The sequence below is a fragment of the Arachis stenosperma genome, chromosome 4, assembly GCF_014773155.1.
Source record: "Arachis stenosperma cultivar V10309 chromosome 4, arast.V10309.gnm1.PFL2, whole genome shotgun sequence".
In the NCBI taxonomy this organism is placed as follows: Eukaryota; Viridiplantae; Streptophyta; class Magnoliopsida; order Fabales; family Fabaceae; genus Arachis; species Arachis stenosperma.
Window position 1 is genome coordinate 82,394,858 of NC_080380.1, and position 27,659 is coordinate 82,422,516.

Consider the following 27,659-nt stretch of genomic DNA (forward strand, 5'->3'; position numbering starts at 1 on the left):
AGAGATAAACATTCAAGCCTTGTTTGCTTGTAGAACGGAAGTGGTTGTCAGGCACACGTTCATAAGTGAGAATGATGATGAGCGTCACATAATCATCACATTCATCATGTTCTTGGGTGCGAATGAATATCTTAGAACAAGAATAAGCTGAATTGAATAGAAGAACAATAGTAATTGCATTAATACTCGAGGTACAGCAGAGCTCCACACCTTAATCTATGGTGTGTAGAAACTCCACCATTGAAAATACATAAGTGATAATGGTGATCATTGGCTTCGGCCCCAGAGAGGGAACCAGAAGAACCAAGATGAAAATACAATAGCAAAATGTCTTATTTATAGAGAACTAGTAGCTTAGGGTTTACAGAAATGAGTAAATGACATAAAAATCCACTTTCGGGCCCACTTGGTGTGTGCTTAGGCTGAGCATTGAAGCTTCTATGTGTAGAGACTTTTCTTGGAGTTAAACGCCAGCTTTTGTGCCAGTTTGGGTGTTTAACTCCCACTTCTGTGCCAGTTCCGGCGTTAAACGCCGGGAATTCTTGAGCTGATTTGGAACGCCGGTTTAGGCCATCAAATCTTGGGCAAAGTATGAACTATTATATATTTCTGGAAAGCCCTGGATGTCTACTTTCCAACGCAATTGAGAGCGCACCAATTAGGCTTCTGTAGCTCTAGAAAATTCACTTCGAATGCAAGGAGGTCAGAATCCAACAGCATCTGCAGTCCCTTTTCAGCCTCTGAATCAGATTTTTGCTCAGGTCCGTCAATTTCAGCCAGAAAATACCTGAAATCACAGAAAAACACACAAACTCATAGTAAAGTCCAAAAAAGTGAATTTTAAATAAAAACTAATAAAAATATAATAAAAACTAACTAAAACATACTAAAAATATACTAAAAACAATGCCAAAAAGCGTATAAATTATCCGCTCATCATTAATCTATCTTGTTAGTTGAGTTCTACTTTAATTACCACACGCCTACCCTTCAGTCAGTTTTTGTGCATCAAAAGCAAGTTCCTATCTTGGAAGATGCTATTCAACAGGTACTTGATCTTTTACCAAGTCCAGATGGGATGGATTCCTACCAAGAAGCACAACTTGAGCGCAAGAGATTCGATATTGACTGGGATCCCGTCCTTAGGGTCATTGCTCAACCCAGAAGTGAGTGGATCCAAGGGAGGGGCAGGGCTCAACCCAAGGGCATCTCCGCACAGGAACTCACTATAGAGGCTCGAGTGTGGGCACAGATCATGTCTTACTATATATTGCCGAGCACTCATGAGTCCATTATTACTGCAGACATGGCCATTCTTATTTGGTGCATCCTCACAGAGAAATCTCTTAACTTTCTACGACTCATCCGACAAGCTATGGGCCAAGTTCAAACAGTGGGCAACCTACCTTTTCCCATGCTGGTTATGGACTTGGTGTCTGCAGCTGGAGTTTCCCATGAGGCTAGGGATGTGAAAATCATGATTCCAAGGGACGAAAAAATTGTCCCGAATGAAAAATATATTAGGCCTCCAGTACCACTCGTGAGCTGGAATGAGAACCCGTCTTTTGAAGCTCCATCATTCTCCACTCCACCATCGTCGACACCACAAGCACCACCACAATCCGCTCACCAGTTGTTACTTGAGCTCCTTGAGAAGGTAGACCGGAAAGGCCAGAGAAGTGAGTAGATGGAGCAATGTAACAGGCGCCGCTATGACTACTTGAAGAAGCTCATTGGGTGTTCTAACCCACCTATGGAAGAACCCGACACCTCGGACTCTACTTCCATTGATGCTGATGCAAGCGATCAAGATATGGACATAGAGGCGCCCCTGTCCCCCTTCCCATTTTTTGGCCATTGGAAGTGGCAATTCCAGACCCACCTTGTGGATCACTGATGGCACGGAGGACCGTACCAAGTTTTAAGTGTGGGGAGGTCGGTAACTGACTTCCAAAGGTAACAACCCTCTCAACCCAACACCTATGTCTTAAAATTCTTTTTATAGTTATTTGTTGCATTACATTATAGTTAGAGTTTGCACATATTTTACCACTTCTTTTCTACTAGGACTACTTGGTTGAAGTAATAATTTCTTTTTCAAGAAACTATTTCAGGGATTTCACTAATTTAAATTAAAATTTTTGAGCTTGCTTGAAGAAATTTATTTTTGGAACATGTTTTTAGAGTTCGAACACACAAGCCTAGTGAGCTTTTTGAACTTAACTGATTAGTTGCATCTTATCAACCAATATTTTGTTTTGGTGTGTGTTGTTCTTTCTAAAATTATGATTTTTGTCTTGCTTGATTCTATATTTCTATTGTTTGATGTATGCATGCACTTATGTGATTGAGGCCTTTGTTTCACTATAGCTCACATACCCACATGGCCTTACCCTTTCATCATCCTTTGCAACCCAATATTGAGCATATTTTATTCCATTTGTTCTCTATTTTAGCACATCACTAACTCTAAGCGAAAAACAATAAATGTCCATAATTTGAATCATTGATTAGCTTAGACTAGTGAAAGTGTACATGAATTAAGTGTGGGGAAATTGGGTTTGGGGAATGCTTGGTTTGGGAATTGGGTATTTTATATTCTTATGAGAAAATATGATAATTTGGACACTTGCTCATGCATCCAACACTTTAATCAAATGCATTAACTCCTTGTGTATATATATTCTCTACCATATTTCCATTAAAAAAAGAAGAAAAAAGAGAAAGCAATAAAAAGGAGACAAAATGCCCCAATGCAATTAATGATATCAATGCATATGATTTATACTCAAAAATATTAAGGTGCATGAATTTGTGTAAAGATAGTCAATGGGTAGTTAGGTTTTGCATTGTAATGACATGGAGTGATGATGACAAGTCATCTTATGCTAGCTTTTCAAGTATTTTTCACTTATTTTCATTAGGTTTTATGCACTTTCTTGCATTATAAGTAAGTGATTTGGAGTGGATTTGCATGGTTATGTTAAATCAATCAACCATCCTTTATTTGACACAAAATCATAAGGTTTAAGCTAGAATTAGTTGGTTTTTTGAATGATTTATAACCCTTGTGAATTTAGTTATGCTTTGATTGGTTGTTTTGATTACCTATAGGTGAAGAAAAGAAAGAAACAAGGAAAGCGTGCCTAAACAAGCGTGGCCCAAGGAAACAAAAACGTGGCACTCACTCAAGGAAGCAAGTATAGCGCTCGAATAATGAGCGTAGTGCTCAAAAAGTGAGCGCTAGAGAACAAGCACTTAGAACCAAAGGCACAAGGCAAGGGTGCTGCGTTGAGAGAACAAACAGAGCGCTTAAAGGGATACCAAATTAACAAATCCAAGCATAGCGCTCCATTAAAACATTCACCTTTTTCGTGCTCCATTCAAAACAAAAACAAGGCGCGCTACACTAAAGTTAGCCACCAAGAATCAAACCTTGCACATGGGAACCAAGAGAAGCGCTACTTCACAAGGAAATTGCTAGCACATGAAGCCAACAAGGTTCGAACTGGGAATCTTGCACAAGCTTAGAGAGGGCGCTCCGTTTTGTTACTTAACTGAGCGCTGCTTGCAAGGAGATTGGCCAAATTGAAATGGCTTCACCAAGGCTCAAAATAGGGAACAAGAGGAATGAAAGAAAGGGCGCTACGTGAACTTAGTTCACTGAGCGCTATGCTTCACAAGTTGTTGGCTCCAAAATGAACTCACCATGGTTCGAAGAGGGAATCCCACTCAAGCATGTAGCGCTATGTTGCATGAGTTAACTGAGCGCTATGAAGCAAGGCTTGGTTCGAAGCCTGGGAAGAGCAAAGGAAGCGCTACGTTTGGTTACTTCACTGTGCGCTCCCCTGGAAGGTGTCCCATGGACCATTTTGCAACCAAAAGCCAAAGTGGATCCAATTCTTCACAAATTTGACAAGCCCACTCCAAATTCTGAAAATCAAAAAAAGAAAGTGTATAAATAGGAGTTAGTTTAATTTGTAGAGAATTTTTCTTTCATTTTTAGTTTGGAGTTTTACCTTTAGCTCATTTTAGTTTTCATTTGGTTTTTTATTTGAATTTGGGGAATTGGGATTGAGATCTGAGTTCTCTTCCTCTTTGTTCTTAATTCTGCACATTTTAGTTTCTGTTTCTAAATTTTGGATTGAGGTTGAAGGAATTCTGTTTCAATTCTTGATCTAAGATTCATCTTTGTTTTTCTTCTGCACAATTCTGAGAACTAAGAAATTGGATTTGAATTTCATTTGCTGCTTCATTTACATTTCTTTTGCAATTTATTTTCTGTTTAATCAAAGGAAGAATTGAGATACAGATCTGCTTCCTGAGCTCATTGATTTTCGTGGATCTTCAAATTCTCTTGTAGATTTTACAATTGAGCTAAGTTTCTTTCTATTTTGTTTCTTCAAGCAAATTTTCCATTTATGTTGAGATCTGCTGCAACTTCATCTTCTGCTTCTCTGATCTATTGCTCTTTACATTCTCTTGTTTAATTTCTGAATCCCAGCTCCCAGCTCCCTTTACTCTTTCAGTAATTTAAGTTTCTCAGTTATTTAGATTCAGTAATTTACATTTCTTGCACTTTAAGCTTCAGCCATTTACATTTCTTGCAATCTAAGTTTCAGTATTTACATTACTTGCACTTTAAGATTCAGCTCTTTTAATTCTTCTTCACTTTACTTTACTGTCAATTTCCCCTCTCCCTTTTAGTTTCATGCAATTTAGCTTCTATTGATCATAATTCACTCAAATCATCACTTTTTTACTTGACTAAATTAACCATCTAACTAAAATTGCTCAATCCTTCAATCCATATGGGATCGACCTCACTCATGTGAGTAATTACTACTTGATGCGACCCGGTACACTTGTCGGTGAGTTTTATGTTAGAATCTAATTTTCACACATCAAGTGACTTAGGTTAGTTGGGAATTTTAGGTTAATCAGGGATTCGGATTTCAGTTTACTTAACCAAATACATTCCTACCTTGACCCTAACCCATTACAACCCTTGAAAAGACCTCTTGATATGTGTATTTGTGCATTAAATTTTTGTTGGTTGGTAGAAGAAGAGCAAGCCTTAGAAAGAAATATTAGTAGAGAACCAAGAGAATCGACCATCAAACACTAGAGTGATTAGAGTGTATACACTTCTGGTGAGCGTTCGATGCTCGATTCTTTGTTTCCGGCTTTCACGAGCTTTCTTCTTGCAATTCCATTTGTAGTTCATTTTATGATTTGAATTAGTGGAATCCAGTTCACATTTGTTCTTGGAAGATTTTTTTACTTTTAACTAAGTAGGTAGAAGCATTTAGTGTGTAGTTGCATTCATATAGATAGGTTGCATTGCATAAGTCCTACCCTTTTCCCTTCACTCTTTTGGTTCCCTTGAGCTTAGCATAAGGACATGCTAATGTTTAAGTGTGGGGAGATTTGATGAACCACTATTTTATGACTTATTTTGGATTAAATCGAGTGGATTCTATCAACTTTACTCACACTTATCCATATAATTTGCATGTTTTAAAGTTTCCTTCCGAATTTTGTGCTATGATTGAAAATATGCTTCCTATGCCTTAAAATTGCAAATTTTTAATCCTCTGTTATTATCATTCGATGTCGTGATATGTGGCGTTAAGTGATTACATGATTTATAGATCAAAAATGGCATAAAGGATGAAGAGGAAGCATGCTAAAGTGGAAGGAACACAAGAATTTGAAGATTTGAGAAGTTGGAAATGACGCACGCGTATGGCTGAAGCGCACGCGTGACCAGGCCATCTTCCAAGTGACGCGTACGCATGACTAAAGCGTAGGCGTGACCAGAAGCGTCACCCATTGACGCGTACGTGTGACTAATGCTTCCACGTGGCCAGTGCAGAGTTCACCGACGTGTACGCGTGACGAGCATCATATGCTGCAATTAAGGGAATTCGCTGGAGGCGATTTCTTGGCTGATTTTGGCCCAGTTTCAAGTCCGAAAATGAAGACAATACGCTGAGAATGGAGCTGGGACACAGACACTTTCACTTTAGCTTAGTTTTTGAATTAGTTTTGAATTCTAGTGAGATAAACTCCTACTTCCCTCTAGGGTTTTTATATTCTTAGTTACTTTTTAGTTGGATCTTAAGAGAAGCTGTGGTTACTTTCATTTCTAGTCATTTTCCTTATAGTTTCTTCTCTAATTCCTTTAGTACTCATTTCTATTTGGTTACTTGAATTCATGTTTGGATATTGTTACTATTGAATTTCGTTAATGCATTGAGTTATTTCAATATTTATTGTTATTGCTTATTCTGTTCTTGTTAATTATTTTCAGTGGTAATTTGAATTGAGTTATTTTCCTAGTTTTTATCATGTCTTTTATCTTTGCTCACCAAGTGTTTGAGAAAATACCATCCATAATAATGGAGTAGATTTCTTTGCTTCGTTGGGGTTGAGTAATTGGAGCCACTTGAATTGTTATATTCAAGTGTTTATTGGTAAATGAAGATTGCCAATTAGCTTGAAACTCACCAACTTTAGTTCTTTGCTACGAAGTGACTAGGACTTGTAAGCTAAAGTTAATTGTTTCACTTGATTTTCCTTCAATCGTTAGAGGATAACTAAGTGAGAGTAATGAGCTTTTACGATCACACTTGGGGAAAGACAACAAGGATAAAAATTCCAATTCTCGCCCCTAACCAAGACCTTTTATATTGATTATTTTACAACGCTAGCCAGTTATCTATTGCTCTAATTTCTAGTCATTTATTTCTCTATTTTTCAACATTGAAAATCTCCAGAAAATCCTAACGAATAAATTGCATCTTGTGTCAACTCCTAGGGAAACGACTCGGGATTCTACTCCCGATATTTATTGATGACACACATTTTAACTCTGACTAGCGGAAATCTCGTCGATTAAGACTATACTTGCGACGTTGATTTGGAAAAATCCTTTTGGTAATTCTTGATCGAAATTTATCTGCTTGTCAGGGACGGCGAGGGTGGTTTGGCCAAAGCTAGGAAGAACAAGAGGAAGGAGAAGATGAAGGAAATAGGGCGATGTCACAGTAACTCTGTAAAATCCAAGACTTATGAAAAGTCCTACTTTGAACTAATCTCAAATCATATATTTATTTACAGTTTTAATTTCAAATTTTCTTTTATTAGAAATAATTTAAGGCAATTTTGATTAATTGTCTTCTAAATAAATTAAGGTTTTGTTCAAACTCTATACTTAAGGATCATTTTTCTATTTATGATTTAAAGTTTTAGAAATTCGAGAATAATGAAGTTTGGCTATTTAAATCAGAATTTTATCCAATTTTACAAATATTAGATTATTTTCTATATTTAAATTATGAAGTTGGCAGTTATGAAATAATAGGGATTTTATATGATTTGGAACAAATAATTTATATTTTAAGATATTAATACCGTTGTTTTGGAAAATAAAAAAATTAAGTATATTATTTCTATTTTTTGGATTTGAACATTTGATTGAAAATAATTTGTGAAATTGATGAACAAATAGTATTTTTATACATTATTATTGTTGGTTAGAATTTATTTCTAATTACTATATTATCCCTACTTTTATTTGAAATTAAAAAACTACCCATAAAACCTAATTTTACCCAAACCCTAATTTCCCCAATTCACTAACCCTAACCCCCTCTTCACCGTCAAACACCCACATCCATGGAAAAGGAGAGAGAGCACAAGAAGCAGAGGAATAAAGACAGGGAAGAGCTACTGCTTTGCTGCTACTGTGACCACCAGACTGCCGCACGCGAGGATCCCATGCCACCATCGTCAGCGTCGCCTAGCCTTGCCCGCCTTTCACCTCCTCCTTTCACCCGTTCGTGGAGCCTGCGAAGTCACTGCTGAGCTGCAGCGCCGCCGTCCAGCCTCGTCCCACCGCGTCACCATGGTCACAGTCGCTGTCGCAAGGAAGGGGGAGAGGGCCGAAGCTGCGCGTCCGAGGGAGAAGGGTGGATGCGGTTCACGTTGCCAAACCTTCATCATTACCTTACTATCGCCGCCGCTTCCGAGGGTGGTGGAGGAGAGCGTCTCCGTCGTCGAGGGTGGAGGCCACTACCCAAGCTGGCATCAGAAGAAGCTGCTACTACTGGATGTACTGAGAAGAGGAGCATCGCGAGAATCAAGAGAAGAAGACACGTCTAGAGAGAGAACCGGGAGAAACGACGCGCAAAGGATGCTGTGACGGGAAGGGAAGCCACCTGCGTCACCGCTGGATGAGGAGGACTCGCCGGATGCTGCCCAGAACCACCACTGTGGCTGCCATGGGAACAGAAAGGGTACCAGAATCTGACAGTGCCGCTGCCATCGATCGGAGATACCAAAATCCTGCTACCGTCACCGAAAAACTCTACCGGTAAGGGTTTTAATTGAGGTTTCTGTCTTTTCTGGATTTCAAATGTGGACCTATGGTTTTTGGAAAGACTCATAAGACGAGCAATGATCATTGTACTCTAAGAATAATTTTATTTTACGTATTTTGTTATAGCAATTTCTGTAACCCTATAGTGAGGACAAGCGAGGACGACGTTCTCACTCCCCTATAGGTTATTCCTTTTCAGGATACGGATGACGAAGCTTCAGAAGAGTTATGTTTATTTTTTGTTTATTCGGTATTTTTGTATTATCTTAGCTACTATGTTTCCCTCACCTTTATCTTTATTAAGGTATTGTATTTGGTTGTATGTACATATATATTTATGTTTTCATCGAAAAAGCATTTTTGAACGGTTATGCGGTTTTAAGTTTTAAACAGACTCCTATTTTAGTATTAAATATATGTAGAGTTATCGTAATACCCAAGTTATTAGAGTGGCGCAGTCGGAAGCGTGACATTCGGGTAATGCTGGTGTTACAGGCTCTGTGTTTACCAGCGGTGACAGAGAAGAAGGAATAGAGGTGATGGTGGATGGCTGTTGGGAAGGGCTAGGGTGCGACCAAAGGGAAAGAGAAGAATGTGAGAAGTAGAAGAATGAGGAGGGAAGGGTCTCGGTAGTGGGTTGACGGCGATGAAGAGGGGGTTGTGATGGTGGTGGTTTCGGCAGTGAAAGATGGTGGTGATGGGGAGAGTGAAAGAAACAAACGAGAGAGAGAGAGAGAGAGAGAAATTCGAATGAGGGAGAAGAGGGTTCACGCTTTGAATTTTCGGCCTAGTTACCGTCGAAAATCATTACAAGTTACCAAAATGCATCGTTTCACAAAATTGATTTACCGTCCGAGTTTTCCAACGGTAAATCCGACCCTAAAGAACGCGCCAATTTATTTTTATTTTCCTTTAAATATTATCGGAAAATTTACCGTCGAAAACGTAAATTTACCGGTAATTACTTAATCTTATAAATTCGATGCCGTTACTGCTGGTAAATTCGACGATAAATTTACCGCTATTCTGCAATGCTAAATTCAACGGTATTCATGTTTTTGTTTTAATGTGTGATCCAATTTGTGTATTCGTGAGAAGGTTTGAAAAAATATATAATATCTAAAAAATTTTTATTGTCTTACAGTTTATTCTGAATCAAAATTATAGCTTAAGAAAGCTCAATGCAAATAAAATTCTTTGTACACTTTTTTTTAATATTGGTACTCTCAATAATTTTTAAGAGCTAGATGTAAGCATGCATTTTAGCTGAAACAATATACATGGTTGTGTAAATATTTTGAACTCTTAACTCCTTGATTAGATTTCACGTATTATATTTATTTTAGTTAAAATGTTCTTAATTATGTTTATAACACCATCTGACAATAGCTCAGAGTCATTTTTGCAGTCGTAAAAGACGAAATCATTATGGCTCATTTTCATAAGTTAGGATCAGGATCGAAGATAGGATTGAATTTTATACCATTTTTTCTAGCATCAAAAGTGAAATTTGCTCAAATCATTTTGTTGCTATTGTCTGCAAATGAAATTTTAACTAGATACGCAAATTTGTAATTTTTCTTATAGAAATATTTAGTAACAAAAAAGAATTAGCTAAAAAAAAATAAAATTTATCTTATTTAATATTATTAATTATGACAATAATTAATTAATGCTAAATAAAATAAATTTTAGCTAATTTTTTGTGTTTTCCTAACATGATGATGGTTTTTCTTATTACTGGTTATATTGGGAAATATTTTTTATTTAAAAAAAAATAAAGTATCTGAATTATTGTTCCCTCTTTATAAATAAGCTATTTTAGAATTCTAGTTTAATTAGGTAAGTCATGCTACATACGACCACTAGCAAGACTTCCAGATGAGTTTACAAAAATAGCTGCGACAGTACAGATGGCATTGTTGAAAAGATCAAGGAAAAAGAAGAGCATGCACCAAATGAATGCAACATCATTATTCTGATGCCAAATTGTACTGTGATCAACAAAGATAATCTTATGGCACTTGCTCCAACTCCACGGCTGGCTGTAGGACAATCTATTCATCGAATTTGCGCCATTTAATTCACACCTCCTGCAAAGATAGACGATATAATTTAATAATATCTAAAAAATTTACAAGTTGAACAAAATATAGTAAAACAATCTATAAGTAATTAACTCGCTGTTGTTATTTTCATGCTATTTTTATACCAATCAAAACACAATCACGAAAATAAAGAAAAGCATTTTCCTGTTATATTCTCCAAAAAAATTATTTACAAAATCATAATGTTCTTCACCAGCTTCCAGTTGTCCTACAAATATATATTGAAACTTCAAGTGTAAGTTGTTATATCGATTAAATTTGAACTAAATAAATATAATATAAATTTGAAAAGACCAATAGCCGCGCCTTAATAATTAATCACATTAAAATTTTGCTCAAGATGTAGCACCGTACGTCTTATCCGTTTTGTAATTTACTATTTAGTTAGTTTAACAATAATTTCCTCAATTTGTTTGAGGAAAATAATATATAAGGGTAAAAGAATAAAGTTTTTGATGTCTCACAATCAAATGTTGCCCAACTTGAGAAACCTTGTTTATCTTCTTGGACAGAAAGCAAGGCGAAAAGGTCAGAACTGCCATTGCTCTTTCCTATAAACTTATCAAAATCAACTGATGAAGATGCCCTCTTAATTAACGGTGGAGCTGAACTCTTCTTTTGCACAACTAAGGAACCCTGAAATGAAGGGACAAAATCTAAGCTTATGAAAAGTATCATATAATTTTTTTTTGTATTGCGTATCAGAGTTAATGAAATAAAGTAATACAACTGAAATTTATAAAATAGAAAATAGAAACTACTATTATAATTTATATTTAAATAATAACAAAAATAATATGATTAAGTGATAAAATTATATATAAACTCAAATTTTAAGAGAAAACTATAACACACTAAAATATATTATAAAAATTAGAAGAGATGTTACCACTCACAGCTCAACTTGTGTTTTGCTCACCCTATCAAGAAAGAACACGACGTGCACAATTTTAATCGTATAAAGTTTTCTTTTTAAGAATATTCTATTGTATAACAACTCAGCTTTGTATAATTTTGTGAGTGCATTCCAATTTTTCTTTTTTTTTTTTCGTTAAGATAAACGACAACACCAAATCTATTATTGTCAAGTGTAAGTTGGCAATAACATAATTGTTGTCTATCTCATTCACTTGGCATGATTAATTCCTACGCATTTTCCTTCAATTGCATCTGATCAACTTTTTGTATTTAAAATGCCTTGATCTTTAGTGGAAGATTAATATCATAAGTCTTTGATATCACCTTTTAAATATCAAAATGATGCAACTAAAATTTATAGATAAGAAAAAAAAAAGTAAAAAAGAAACTATAATCTATATTTAAATAATCATGAAAATAATATAACTAAATAGTAAAATTACAAATTTTTTATTTTTTTTTCAAAAGAAAATACCGAAAAAAGATTTTACTAATTTGTTTTTCTCTAATTACACTCACACATACACACTTCAATATTAAATATTGGTTTTACTATATATCTAAATACTTTTATCAATCAAATTCAATTAAGTTAATCTAAATATATTGGATGTAAAATAAATGAATTGTGTATTTATATATATATATATATATATATATATATATATATATATATATATATATATATATAAAAGAGTACGAGAGTACATAATAAATTATATTAAGTATAATATTTCTTCTTAAGTTGGCAAATAAATATTTATCATGCCAAACTTGGAAATGAGATTATTGAACTGAGCTAGAGTTACAGGCTTAGTAAACATATCAGCTAGTTGGTGTTGTGTCCAAACGTGAATGAGATTCAGAAATCCTGCCATTACTCGTTCTCAAACAAAGTGACAATCGATCTTGATATGCTTTGCTCTTTCATGAAATGTGGGATTCGTTGCAATGTGGATGGCTGATTGTGAGTCACAAAAGCATAAAAGATGGAATGTCAACTTCAAAGTAAAAAAAAAGGTCTCTCAACCAGGTTAATTCAGCTGCCACTCCTGCCATGGCCCGATATTCGGATTCAGCGGAAGACCTTGAGACAGTGTGTTGCTTCTTTGATCTCCAAGAGATAAGAGAATCACCAATAAAAACACAGTAACTGGTAACACTGCTTCTAGTATCCGGGCAACCTGCCCAATCAATGTCAACGTATGCCATAAGTCACAATTCTGACTTGGCAGAGAAGAGAAGGCCTTATCCCACAGTCCCTTTTAATTACTTAAGTAAGAAGTGGAGAGCAATAAGATGAGTGGTGGCTGGTTTGGATAGAAATTAACTCAATATGGAGATAGCATATGTGATGTCAAGGCGTGATATTGTAAATTACATTAGCCTCCCAATCATACGCCTATAAGTGGAAGGATCATGCAATGGTCCCCATCAAAGACGCTCATCCTCAGATTTGTCTCCATAGGTAAGGAACTTGACTTAGCATCAACAAAGTTAGTGTCTTCCAATATGCTCAAGGTGTACTTTCTTTGGCTAAGGACAATGCCTTTAGATGATCTTACAAGTTTCAGCCCCAAAAAGTATTTTAAATCACCTAAAACTTTGAGTTTGAACATAGATTTTAATAAGTGTTGTACCTTGCACATCATTTTCTTGGAGGAGCTTGTCAAGATGATGTCATCCACATATACAAATAAGTAGACTATGCTGTCACCTGTACCAAAGGTGAAAAAGGAGTAGTCTCTCTTGGATTGTTTGAATTTGTGGCTCAATAATGCTGAGAAAAATTTAAAGAACCAATGTCTGGATGCTTGTTTCAGGCCATAGATGGACTTATTCAATTTGCACACAAGATTCGACTCCTTGGTCTTGTATCCAAGAGGCAACTCCATATAGACTTCCTCAAAGAGGTCACCATTAAGGAACGCATTATTCACGTCCATTTGTAACAAAAAGCAGTTATTGATGGCTGCTAGTGATAGAAGAACCCGAATAGTAATTAATTTGGCTACTGGAGAAAAGGTATCTTTGTAATCTATGCCAGCTTGTTGTGTATATCCCTTTGTGACCAACCTTGTCTTGTATCTCTCTATTGATCTATCAGCCTTACATTTTACCTTGTATACCCATCTACAACTTATAGTGTGTTTTTCTTGTGGAATAGGCGCCAAGGTCCATGTGTTAGTTTCTTCCATTGCCCGAAGCTCTTCATTCATGGTTTGTCACCATTCTGGGTATTTCACAGCTTGGTGGTAGAAAGCAGGTTCAGGTATGATGTTTACATTGGCTACAAAGTTCATGTATGGTTTGGTCAAATGTTTGGAATTGGTTATGGTGGCAACATTATGGCATTGATAATCATGAAGATATTGTGGAGGTTTAGTTAGTCTAGTAGATCTTCTAAGGATAAGTTGAGATGGTTGAGGTTCAAGGATAATATCATGATTGTGATCAAGTGTTAAAGGTATTGTGGGCGATGAGGGTTGAAAGTATTGGTAAAGGAATGCTGAATTGGTGTTGAGCCATGAAGAGAAGTGTGTTGGAGCACTGTAGGCATCACCACATCTGAAAAATTATCCACAAAACGGGACTAATCAGCTGGTAGCTCACTGAAGAGAAATACACTTTCATTGAATGTGACATCTCTGGATATAAAGAACTTCTTTGCCTCTAAATCATATAACTTGTATCCTTTATATCCTGAAGGATATCCAACAAAAACTGCTTTTATAGCCCATGGAGAGAATTTGTTCCTCTAAGATATTAACGTGGATGCATGAACTAGACACCTGAAAACCCGCAGTACATAATAATTAATCTGGTTGCTTGAGAAATAATTTCTCATATGGTGAAGTGTGCTACAGGGCTAGACTAGGCATCCTATTCACCAAGAAGGTAGTAGTCAGAATACATTCTCCCTAGAATTTGATGGGCACCTTAGACTGAAAAAAGAGGGCTCTTGCAGCATTAAGTAAGTGTTGATGCTTTTTTTCTACAACCGAATTCTGCTCGGGTCTCTCTACACATGAAAATTGGTGAATTATGCCCTTCAACTGCAGAAAATCAGTGAGTAATAACTCCTTGGCATTGTCCGATCGAATTTGTTTCACGTTAACACTGAATTGAGTTTTCACCATGTTAACAAAATTCATAAGAATATTAGTAACATCGGATTTTTGTCTCAAAAGATAAGTCCAAGTAAATCTTGAATGATCGTCCACAATTGCGAGGAAATATCTTATACTATTGTATGTGGAAGTACGATAAGGGCCCCAAATGTCACAGTGAATCAATTCAAAGGCATTATTATAGAAATTATTATGTGACTGGAAAGAAAGACACTTAAGTTTTGCTAAAGGACATACAGGTAATTTGAATGATTGTATTTGATGGGTTTTAATGACAAAACAGGACTCAATTTATTCAAAATCTTTTCAGATGTGTGACCTAAACAAGTATGCCAAACATCACTACTAACAAAGGACGCTTGATAACAAGAACCAGTAATGTGTGTGGAAGGTGCTATGGAAGGTGATTGCAGTACAAACAAATCATCTAACTCATCACCTTTGCCAATCACCTTCTTGGAGATCTTGTCTTGTATAATGAAAGAAAGGTCAGCAAAGGTTACTATGCAACAAGACAATTTTAGTAAAGAACTTACAGAAATTAAATTCACCGAAAAGAATGAATAAAAATGGCATTGTAGATGGTTAGATGGGGGCTAAAAATGACACTGCCCGTGGCTAAGGCCTTAATTCTAGTTTGATCTGGTAGAGCTACAAAATGATTAAGTAATGGTTGTGGGTTGATAAGAGCAGTGAAGGAGTTAGTTATGTGTGTGGTTGCCCCTGAATTAATGATCCAGGAGCTAGACACTGCCTTTTGATTCATGTAACATGAAGAAAATCTTTCACCCGCACAGATTTCAAGTTCTATGGCTTGCATTGCTTGATGAGTCTGAAGCAACGCCATTAACTGATTGTATTGTGATGTTGTAAGTGAGAATCCATTGCTTGGCTGGGAATCTTGATTTTCTTGGCTTGGCTCGAGCTTGTCGACATGATTCACTTGAGCGACTTGGCGAGTATTTCTGCTCTGTGAGTAGCCGGGTGGATAGGCATGCAGTTTGTAGCACTTTTCTTCTGTGTGGCCGAGATAGCCATAGTGTGCACATTGAGGACGGTCTTTCTTGCCTTTCATCTTAGATCCAAAAGTTGCCATGAGTCTTGGAGCTTACTTCACGGCAAAAGCCATGTGTTGAGGTGGTTGAGATGAAGTGAGTGCTCGCTGTTTCTCCTCTTGCAGCACTAGCGAGAAAACTTTTTCAATTGGAGGCAGAAGATTTGAGAGCAGAATTTGGTTCCTCATATTTACCAAATTATCATTCAATCCCATGAGGAATAGCATGACATACTCTTGACTAAGATACACTTGGATGACCTTCACTTCACTGCAAGAACAAGCAACAAGAGGCTTAAAGGTGTTGAGTTCTTCCCAAAGAATCTTCAGCTTTGTGAAGTATTGTGAGACAGTGAGAGATCCTTGAATCAGTATCATCAGTGATTTCTTTAACTCAAAAATTCGAGGTGCGTTGCTTTAGGAGAACCTAGCTTTTAGATCTTGTCATAAAAGTGTAGCTGAGCCAGAGTAAATCACACTTGCTGCGATATCTTTTGAAATCGAATTTAGCAACCAACTAGTGACGATATCATTGGTGCATTGCCATATTTGGGTGGCGAGCCAGTGATAGAAATGAAGTAAATGAACCGGAGATAGAGGGATGTGAGTGGGGTGATCGACGCTGGTTGCGTCAACAAGGAGAGGAGGAGCCGAGGAGTGCTTACCGTGAGAAGCAGCTGTTGGTAGGGGTTGTTCTTGTCTGAGTTCTCTGATAGGGTTTAGGTTGTGTGAATTGTGAAAGTGAAGGGAGAGTGAGCCTTTTGTACTACCAGTATGGGTTTTCTTTTTTTTCCTGCGTCAAAAACGACACCGTTTCAAGCAACAATAAAAAACCGAAACCGTTAAAAATCCCCGCCGGTTTGGCCGGTTCACCGGTTAACTACCGGTTCGACTGATTTTTTACCAGTTTTTTGCAGAACGGTTCTGGATGTAAATCGGACCGACCATGTGACCGGTTTCTAGTTAATCCGGTTGAACCAGTCGGTCCGATCCGGTTTTCAAAACCATGATCATGACACATGTAGTTCGTTAATTTTGACACCGTAATTTCTTAAACATAACACAAGAAATTTTTTAACCAATTAAAAGTTATTAGAATATGTCTTAACTTGTGGTCTGATCTTTTGAAAACTTATTGTGTCTTTCACAAAAGAATTTCTATATCATTTTAAATTAAAAAATATTTTTTTATTATTAAACTGATTAAGTGATATTAAACTCATATATAAGGTGTTTAACCATTTTCTGTGCCATTTTTAACAAATTGATATATTTTTTTAGTTCTGAAACATATTTATTTATTGAGTTAAGGTTTTAGACTTATAGTTCTTTAATTTTTTTGTGTTATTTATCAAAAATTTCAATGTCATTCTAATAGACTTTCTATGTGATTAACCAAAATGTATGTGTCACTTCTGTAGAAGATGATGATGATGGTGATAATAAAGGAGAAGAAGAGAAAAAAGGGAAGAGATCAATCAGAAAAAAAAGTATAAGGGACCAATTAGTGGTACAGCCAATTGTAGTCTACTAGGGTAAAATAAGTTCTAATAAAAAAATTTCTAAAAAAGAGTCAACCTAGTTTTATCCTAATTCCCTGACAATACACAATAGAAAAACTAACTACACAAACCTTAATCTCTCTCTCCTCATCCACGTGAAAAATACTAATCCCTCCCCACATTCCCGCCAACCACTACCGCAGGGTGCAGCGCCGCCAACTACCGCTGCTCCCTCTGTTGCGAATCCCACCACTTGTATCCATCACGGCTCCCACCTCGCATCACAAAGCCTTGCTAAACATCGCAGCTCCTCCGTCGTGATGTGCAGCGCCTTCGACCACTGTGGCTCCCTCCCTTGCGTTGCATAGCCCAAGCAACCACTGTGGCTCCCTCCTCGCATCGTGCAGGGCCACTGAACGCCGCATCTCCCTCCGTTGCGACATGCAAAGCCATCCTTTCTCCACATCTCCCTTTGTTTCTTTTTTTTTTTGTGTTGGTTTTGGATATTTTTTTTCATTTTGAATGATTATTTTAATAATTTTAGATGTTTTTTTAGTTTTTTAATGTTGTTTTTTAATATTTTTTGGATATCTCGTTTTGTTAGATTTAAAAATTTTTAAAATAACTTTTGAATATATCTTTTTTATTAAATTTTGTATGCTTCTTTTTGTTTAAAATAATTTTTTAATTTTTTTTAATTTTTAAAATGTTTTTTAATGTTTAAAATTGGTGGTCATGGATGGGCATCTATTGGAGCACCATAGTAGCAGTGAATGAAGGTGCACAAGATGGTTGATGAAAATCTTCCTCAACATTGGTCCAACTTTGATAGCTCCGATAATGCAGTTTCATTTGGTTTCATTGCCACTTTCATTTTCATCTCCATGTTCTTGCTCATGGCCATCTTTGAGAGGTTCTACATACCCTCTTTCTTTTCCTCTTCCTCCTCTTTTTCTTTCTCCGCCACCACCCCCTCCAGTAACCGCCCTCACCTTCGCTCTCACCTCGAATTCAACTCCAAACTTACTCATCCATCACTGAAAGTAATAAGTCTTTAACTTTCTTATTAGCTTTCGATCATCTTGTTAATGCATTCCAACAATATTTGCTTTCTTTCCTTCTTCTTTCACTGTTTCAGGCTTTCTCTCTTCACTTTAAACAACTGTAGCGGTGGCTAGTGGTGATGGTAGAGGGATAAATGACAGTGATGGCAGTGATAATGATGGGGTTTGATTTGACAATTAGAATTGAAATTTGGGAGGTAGGATTAGCTAAAAGATAAAATTGAGAAAAAAATTTGATTAATTTTTAATTGTTAAAAATTTAATAGCATGATTAATATTAAAACTCATTTTAAAAGTTAAGAATATAATTGATTCAAATTAAATGTTAAAGATAATTTTAAAAATGTTGAGATAAAAAAACATATTTTATTCTTATATTATTTAAAAAATTTTATTATAAATATGAATATAAATTATTTTATATTTTTATATAAATAATTAAATAGTGATTATTGTTATTATCTTTAACATAATGGTATTTGTATTGTTTATAACTTACCCCACCATGAGCTCGTGTCAATGGAGGCAGAACTTGTGCCATGTGTTTGGAAAGAATGCTTTCTTCTAAAGAAAGTTTCCTACTAATGTTCTTCGGGAAATAATTTGTAGCTCCACTAATTAATCCTTCTTTTGAAGCCCACTTTTTCTCCACATACCTGCAATTCCATGAAAAATTATTAAATATAATCGTCTAATTTCAACTTTCAGGTGATGTCTTTAAAAGTAAAATAAAATCTGGGTATTAAAAGTTTCAAAGTTTAATTATTTACTTGGAATAAATAAATTTCTCAATTCCCATTGTGCCTCTGTCGAAATTGGGGGGCAGCTTTGCCTCCCAATCCTTATTTGATTTTTCATTACCCATAACTACATATGAGACATGTAAATCAAGAGACTAGTTTAGTAGGCATTAATATAAGATATTCAAAAGTGAAATGAAAAGAAAAATTAAAAAAAAAAAAGCATGTGTAGATCAGAGCATTAAAATGGATTAAATCTATAAAATTATTTTATTTATTTGTTTAAATAAAAAAATTTAAAATTTTTATCTTTATAATTAGATTCATTTAAATTTTGGATTAAAAAAATAACAAATTAAATAGACAAATCTACAAACTCAACAAGAACGATATTTAATTTTTTTGTATTTTTTTAAAAAAATTGACACCTATGATCAATATTTTTTTTTCTGAATTGAAAACTCAACCCATCAATTAAAAAGTCATTGTTCATTTATGATTTTAACTATGATTTTTGAGTTAAAAGTAATATTTTTTGTTAAAATATTTTTTAAAAAATAAAATAAAAAGATAATTGAGTCCCGCCCATTTAACTTATTAGGCTGGCCATACACGGCTAAGATTAAAAAATTATGGTAATAAAAAAATAAATTTAAATGAATTAGTCTATTTAATCTGTAAATTTAAGCGGGTCAAACTTAAATGGACAAAATTAATTTATTTGATAATCTTATGTGTATATCTATGTATATTGTGTATGGAATTGAAAAAAAGGCAAATACTTTTATCTCTAATCATTTTCTGTATCTTTAATTACAGAGTATTAGTTAAGAAAAGGCTTTATATATATATTTAAAATTAATAAGTACAATTCATTTTGAGAATCAAATATTAAAATAAATGAAATCCTCGTCAATGGAGTTTAAAATTTTACGAACCTCTTCCATAAGAATCCTAAACACACTAAGAAAATAACAAAGGGATTGCATAAGTAGTTATTTGTGTAAATGATCGATCATATTAGTCTTTGAAAAATTATACGTTTTTTAAATTAACTTTTAAATTTTTTTTAATTAAATTTATTTTTTAAAGATTTTAAATTGATTATATTAGTTTTTTTTTTTTTGTCATTTTCAATACTCATAGTATCAAAATTTACTGATATAGTATATTAAGTGATATTATATTGACTATAGCATATATTTAACCATCTTAATTAGCTGCTAACATGATAAATTTATGCAATTAGTTTAAATTAATCTTAAATTGAAGGAGATCTTGAAATATTAAAATCTCTCAATTTTTGAGTTGATTTTGACTAATTTCATAAACTTATCATATTAACATTCAATTAGGACTGTCAATGTAGTATCACTTAATATGTTACATTAGTAAATATGTTGACATCATGAACAAAAAAAGGACAAAAAGACTAATTAATTAATTTAAAATTTTTAAAAGATAAATTTAATTAAAAAAAATAAAAATCAATTTAAAAATAAATAATCTTTTAAAGACAAATTTGATGCTTACATTGCATGAAAGAAACTTGATCGGGCAACCATGTATCCAAGGTTGTAGATCGCACCTAATCGCACGTAAAATCAGAAGGCATATCATCAATTATCGATACATACACTAAACATATATATGTGTGTATAAATTAAACGTATATCTAAGGACTACAGTAAGACAAATTTTAATCATACAAATAGTGGCTTATTGGCGGCTTTGCATGACCAAGTAGAACTACTGAACCTAGCAACTATAAGCAAATGGTAATTAGATAGTTCTGTAGTTATTATTAGGCGAGGATAATTCTATGTTTGTCTGCTTCCAATTCACCATAATATCCTGTTGTATATTTGTCTAAATCTGAAGCATATATAAAAATAATCTCAATAGATCAGAAGAGAACAAGTTATTAGGCTAAAAGTTGTCGATGAAAACCTTGGATATATGCACTCCAAGACCTCGGTGTATCCCGGAACATTGCATGCAAATAAATATCCCTAGGTTCACACTCGCCCATCGTGGTGCCCTAAAAATTTGTAAATCAAGTGTTGCAATCATTATAAACTAACCATAATTTAGAATAACATCTCTTCCCATTAAGTAATTTGTGAACGTGCATGTGAAAATAATCCTTTACCATACGATTCATGGAAAAATATAATGCTCTTTGAACATTAAAATCACTATTTGATATTTGGCATATATAGTCTTCATTCCAAAAATTATAATATTGATTTTTTACTATTATAATAGAGTAAGGGTAGCTTAGTCTTTTTTCTTGTTCTTTAGTAATATAATCTATCTCTCTCTCTCCTACAATTGCTTCTAATGCGAGAAACTTTCTTTTTTAATTCTATTTTCATCTTAGCTACAGTTACTTCTAATGCGAGAAGCTTTCATAGTATCTAGAGTCAGGTTCTAGATAATTTTTCTCGGAATTTCTTGTTAGTGTTACAAGTGTGAGGAGTGTCAAAGTTAGTCCCACATCAAAGAAAGCAAGGAAGAGTGAGGAGTTTATAAGATGAGAGATCCATTAATTTGACACTTTAAGATTTTGAGTTGGATGTGGTGTTTTCTCAACTTATGTGTATTTTCTATATCAATCAAACTTTTTTTGTTTCAATTTTTTTCTGCATCATGAAAATTTCACTCACAGACTTTTTTTTTAAGAAGTCTATTCCGGTCCTTTGTTTACTAAACAATTAGATGATAATAATTTTTTAACATCGAGACACCTAAATCTATCTCACGATACAGTGCTTAGATATGGAAGATCATTTGGATTCTTCTAAAATTTCATAAGAATTCATGGTTGATGACACCAAGAAGACCAACACTAAATCAGAAGAATTCAAGAAATGGAGATTAGATAATCTCACACTCTACAACACCTGGCTTGTTACTTCCATGACAAATACTTACAAGAATAAGGTTCTACATTTCACTCGATTTCATCAAGTTTGGGATCACATCAACAAGATGCTTATAGATTCTTCAGCTACAAAAACTCAGAGTTTAAAGTCTCAATTGAGATCTGTAAAGAAGACAACTTCAGTAAAAAAGTATCTTTCAAAAATTCAAAAGCTTGTGAATTTCTTATCCTCTCTTAGTTACTATGTTCAAGTAGATGATTATATCCAAGAAATTCTAGATGGTTTAAATGAAGAATACACTAGTTATATTACTTTTGTAATGTCAAGATTGGGAACTATTAGAGTTGTTGAAGCTGAAATTTTTTTGGTGGCTTATAAAGATATGATTGAGAGGTTTAAGAAATCTGAATCGGCATGCCTATGACCAATCTTGCTCGATCACAGTTTCAATTTGACTACAACAATATTAGAGGCTTTAATGGTAGAAATGGAAGAAGAGGTAGATTTTTGTTCTCAACTCCAAGTATTCAGTGCCAGCTATGTGGAAGACAAGGCCACTATGCTATTCCGACTTGTTATTATATATTTGATCAAAACTTTCAATCTTTGAATCCAAATCTACAACAATCACAATAATAACCTCCACCAACTCAGATTTCCTATACCAATTCTCATCCGCTACTACCATTTTCATCATTCCACCAACCAAGGTTCTTTTTTTCTACACCATCAGTCGTAAGTGATGGTTTTTGGTATGCAGATTCAGCTAGCCATCATATTCTTCTAATCTACTAATGATCAGGATCAATTGTTTGTCGGGAATGGTCAATGTACACCTATTTTATCCTTATTGGTTCTTCAATTCTATCTGATAAACATTCAAAAATCAAATTTCTGCTTAAGAATTTATTACATATACCAGCTATTACGCACATTCTCTTAAGTGTTTCCAGATTTACAAAAAATAACTATTTTTATTTGAATTTTGGCCTAATAATTGCATTGTTCGTGATCAAAACTCACAAGATTTTTCTTCAAGACACTACTAGAAATGACATTTTTGCTTTTAATGAATTAATTGTTCCTAAGACTGCTATTCTTGTTTCTTTTCCTTTGAATTGTAATAGAGATAGCTCTCATAATTCAGATGTAACATCAAAAACGGCTTTGGTAGTTAATTCTAGTAAAAATTTTACAGTGAATTTGTGGCATAAAAGACTTGGCCATACTACAATACCTATAAGTTTTACCAGTTCTTAATACATGTGCTTTATCTGCAGCTTATGACATTCATTCTTTACCTATATGTGAACCTTGTTCTAAAGCTAAGATGAATAAAATTTCATTTGTTCAATCTGATATAGTTTACTCTACACTTTTAGAATTACTTTTTTGCTGACATTTGGGGACTAACCCCTGTTCACTCTAGATCTAGATTTTATTATTTCATCATTTTTGTTGATTCTTGTACAAAATTTGTTTGTTTGTATTTGTTAACCAATAAATTTCACGCTCCACAACATTTAAGAACTACAAAGTCTTTATGAATACTCAACCGGGTGTAAACTAAAGACTCTTCAAACAGATGAAGGTATGGAGTTTTTATCCAAAGCCTTTACTGATTTTCTTGCTAGCCAAGGAATCATACATCGAATGTCTTGTGCCTATACACATCAACAACAAGGAAGTGTAGAACAAAGACATAGACATATTACTGAAGTAGAATTAGCTCTTTTGGCTACTGCCTTACTCCCAATATAATTTTGGGAAGATGCCTTTAGCAGCACTATCTTCATTGTAAATAGATTGCCTACCAAGATTTTACACAATAAAGGTCCCTTAGAGATTTTTTTTTTTTAAAAAATTTCAGACTATCATCTTTTAAAAGTCTTTGGATGTACTTGTTTTTTATTCTTAAGGCCATACAATAAAGTGAAATTTGATTATAAATCATAAAAAACTTTTCTTGGGTTATGATAATCAACATAGAGGATACAAGTGCATGAGTATGCATGGTAAGATTTATCTTTCTAGACATGTGATCTTTGATGAAAAAAAAATTCTTTATAATAATTTGTTTCAACAAAAATCTGTATTACAATCTCAATCTTATTTAAACTCTAGTGCTGCTAATTCTTCTATTATTAGTTTTGATTTTAATTTTCAGCCACCAACTATTCTATCAACACCTAGTACAACATCTCCTCCTACATCAGGTCCTTCTACATCTATGACAAATTTTGTCCTTGGACATGATGATGCTAACTCTTCACCATCTTCTTCTACTATCTTTATTGATACTCCAACATCAAATACTATTGGTAATTCTAACACTCATTGTGATATACCAATGCCTATTTTTAACATTGAGATTTGCTTACTATTTGAAAATTTACCTCAGTACAAATACTGGTACTGTTCAGAATTTACATTCTACTTCTAATACTCATCATATGCTTACAAGATCAAAAGCAAAAGTTTAGCTCCTAATGCCACTACAAAAAATTCAGCTCCTATTGATTTGGTTCATCAAATTCCTAAATCTGTAAAGAGAGTTATTATATGTGATCATTGGGAGCATGGTATGGATATTGAGATGAATGCACTTCAAAAGTGTCATACTTAGGGTTTGGTATATCCCCCTCCCAATGCAACTATCATTAGTTGCAAATGGGTGTATGTAACATGTTGAGGTACAAAGTCTAGGTGGTAGCTTAGGGCTTTCACCAACAAGAAGGCATAGACTTTAGTGAAGTATATAGCTCTTACTATTGTATTGTCTCTTATTTGAAAATTGAAACAATTTGATTTCGATGACGCTTTCCTTAATGGAAAACTTGATGAACAAGTCTTTATGTTACAACTTCTTGGCTATGGTAGCCCTGATGATATGTGAGTTTGTAAACTCAAGAGCTTGGTTTTAAATACTTGTAGCAACTTTAAAAGACTTTGGATTCACTAATGCACGTTCTGACTTATCACTCTTTATAAGACAGATTTTCAATTCTGTTATTTTTCTTCTTGCATATGTTGACAATGTTGTTGTTACAAGTAGTGATTCAAAAGAAATTGAAACATTTATTCAAGACCTTAACAAAATCTTTCCGCTAAAGGATCTTAGGAATTTACATTATTTTCTAGGTCTTGAAATTACTGAATTGCCATCTTCTAATCTTCATGTTTCACAGCAGAAAACGGAGCATATACTGCTGTGAGAGTGGATCAATAGAGAGGAATATTTGTCGTTGATCTTTTAAGCTATCATTAAAAAGTGCAGAAAAACTATTATGAAATGTGTGTACCCTAAGCCTGAACAAAAAATTTGATCCCTTGTTGACATCATCTTGAAAGACTTTTAGTGAAGATTTCATATGGAGTCAGAAGAAGAAGCAGGGATAGGTAGTTGTTACCTCAATTTCTTTTAAATTCCTTTTTTAGTGCATCTATTTGTCATTGAATGATATTTTAGTACATAGTATTAGGACTTCAAATAATTTAACATTTTAAGTTGTTTTCTTGCACTGCAACTATTACCTAATATTATGATACACTTGCATTGATATGTAACAATGTTTGTGCTCTGTTAATAATATTCATAGATTGTTAATTGTTTTGTTAAAATGAAGCAAATTTTACTGATCTTATTTTTATTAGATAGATATTGTGTTTGTTGATGAATAAAATCATTTTCATTTATCTATAAATTAAATTAAAAAAAAAAAAGTGATGATGAAATGCGTTACTTGTTCCGGCAGTCTGCACATTCCCTATTTTCTTGTAGCTTCATAAGTCCTTCTAAGATCTGCAAATAGTGACAAGTGGCATCATATAAGAAACAAAAATAACTAATAAAGGTTAAATAATCCATCTGTTCCTACCCCTCTGATTTTGATTTAAATTATTATATTATCACAGAAAATTTAACTCAATCTAAGAACTAAAGCCAAAATTAGAGCATGACCAAAAAGTGAAAAAGTAAATTGGTTTTAACCCCATAAGAATAGTGATATTTATTTGCACACCTAATACGTATTTATTTTTTATCCAATATAATTTAAAGGGGTAAATCAAAAGTTAAAAAAGAATGTGCGAATGATGAAATGAGTGTTACAAATATCAAAAACACAAAAATACTATCAGCAACTTTGTCTAATTATGAACTACAAAAATTAGAAATATGTATCTGCATATATACGGTAACAATTATATTATGTATACATTAAAAATTAATAATAAAATCAGATATTTATATAAAATATAAATTAAAAGTAAATTAAATAATATATATTTATATATAAATAAATATATAATAATTAATTTAATGATTGATTTTTTTATCAGGTAGGATTTTTTATATACTAAAATATGTAATGTGTATCTAGTTATAGTTTTTTCTATTTTTTAAAAAAATTATTGATAGAAATGACTGATGTAGCATTATTTCATTAAAAAAAATAATAAAACTTGTAAAAGTTACAAACATTTAACGTAGTTATAAATTATTTACACAAATTGCCAATTAAAAATTTTATAATAATAATAATACAGATCAGACAATTTTTACCCATGTTAAAATATCATTTTCTGTATCATTAGTATATTTTAGCAGAACAGAACGGTTTGAGGTTTAGTATAAATCGTATCAAGTTTCCATCCAATAACACTTGTTCTTGACTTCTTAGCTTGTTGATCAACAAAGAAAATAAATAAAATAGGACTTTAATTAAGGACACAAACCATGTATTAAAAGAAGGAGCGACTTCAAAGCACCCAGCTCAAAAAACTACACAAAATCAAAACTAGAACTTACAAAACGATATATATATATATATATATATATATATATATATATATATATATATATATATATATATATATATATATATACTTGAAAAGAGAGAGGGCAAAACAAGGAGTAGCAAGAAACCTTGGTATGCTTGGCATTAAGCTCCTTGGAGATTGAGGCTTTCCCGTTCATGATTCTTGAGGGTAACCAAGTGAAGACGAGAAAGGAAGGAAAATTGCTCAAAATGGATGAGAAATGAATGAAGAACGAACTTGTTTAGTTATTTATTAGTTTGCCTTAGCTTTTGTAGAGAGGCGAGTTTTGTGACTAAGGGAAGTGTCCTCTTGCTGGCGGCATTTCCAAGCTTTAATTTGATTTACAACATGCTATCATCACTCCCTCTATCCTTGTCGCCTTTTACACGTCAATTTAGTTGGAACCACCAACTCAAATCAAATCACACACACCCCTCTCTATCCCCGCAAAAATAAGCATTTAATTATGAAAAAAGATAAGGAGACAATAAGAATATTAAACAATATAAATATTACATATATTGGATGTTCAATTCAATATGTAGATAATTATGTTAATTATTCTTAATTAGATAATTATTTTTTTTTATTCGACAGTTAATAATGGTTAAATGTTTAATTTCTTAGGTGTGCCAATAATTATGCTAATATTAAAGTTTAGAAGATAATTTAAGAGGTGGAATGTTTTTTTACTTTATTAGATCAATTTTAGAACATATTGTTAATATTATTTAAAAAAATTATTGTCTATTTAGCAAAACCGATTAATTATATATGTTAAAATTTAGATGAATTTCATGAGTTGGTTTATGGAGATACATGCGGAATGCTTGTAAACAAAGTGAATATTCAATTGGATCAATTTAATATGGTTATCTATTTCCTATAATCAAAGACATGAAAAGGACACAAAATTTACTGATACGGTCATTTTAAATTTTTGTCAATCACATGAACACTACAAATATGTAAAAGGAAAAGTCTTCGGCTCAGTAATTTTTTAAAATGTTGGTTAGTATTTAACCATTAAAAAAAAATTGAATAATC

The 27,659-nt window shown here is 33.6% G+C and overlaps 1 protein-coding gene across 1 annotated transcript; it reads right to left on the reverse strand.

The window, feature by feature from the left end:
- Positions 1-10,178: 10,178 nt before the first annotated feature.
- LOC130976564 (probable ADP-ribosylation factor GTPase-activating protein AGD15) lies at positions 10,179-26,953 on the reverse strand. The gene is made up of 8 exons (XM_057901452.1): positions 26,719-26,953; positions 25,535-25,593; positions 20,854-20,944; positions 20,437-20,491; positions 18,934-19,030; positions 18,663-18,819; positions 10,959-11,130; positions 10,179-10,479 (listed from the first exon to the last, which is right to left on the reverse strand). Coding segments are annotated over exons 1-8 (684 nt in total). The 5' UTR covers positions 26,770-26,953; the 3' UTR covers positions 10,179-10,477.
- Positions 26,954-27,659: the final 706 nt, after the last annotated feature.

Excerpts from the sequence above, each read along its gene's own strand:
- LOC130976564 (XM_057901452.1), bottom strand. The coding sequence starts at position 26,769 with ATGAACGGGAAAGCCTCAATCTCCAAGGAGCTTAATGCCAAGCATACC. Across the intron at positions 20,492-20,853 it reads TTGGAGTGCATATATCCAAG|GTGCGATCTACAACCTTGGA; the intron begins GTTTTCATCGAC and ends ACGTGCGATTAG. Across the intron at positions 11,131-18,662 it reads TGACACGAGCTCATGGTGGG|GGTTCCTTAGTTGTGCAAAA; the intron begins GTAAGTTATAAA and ends CCTTCATTTCAG.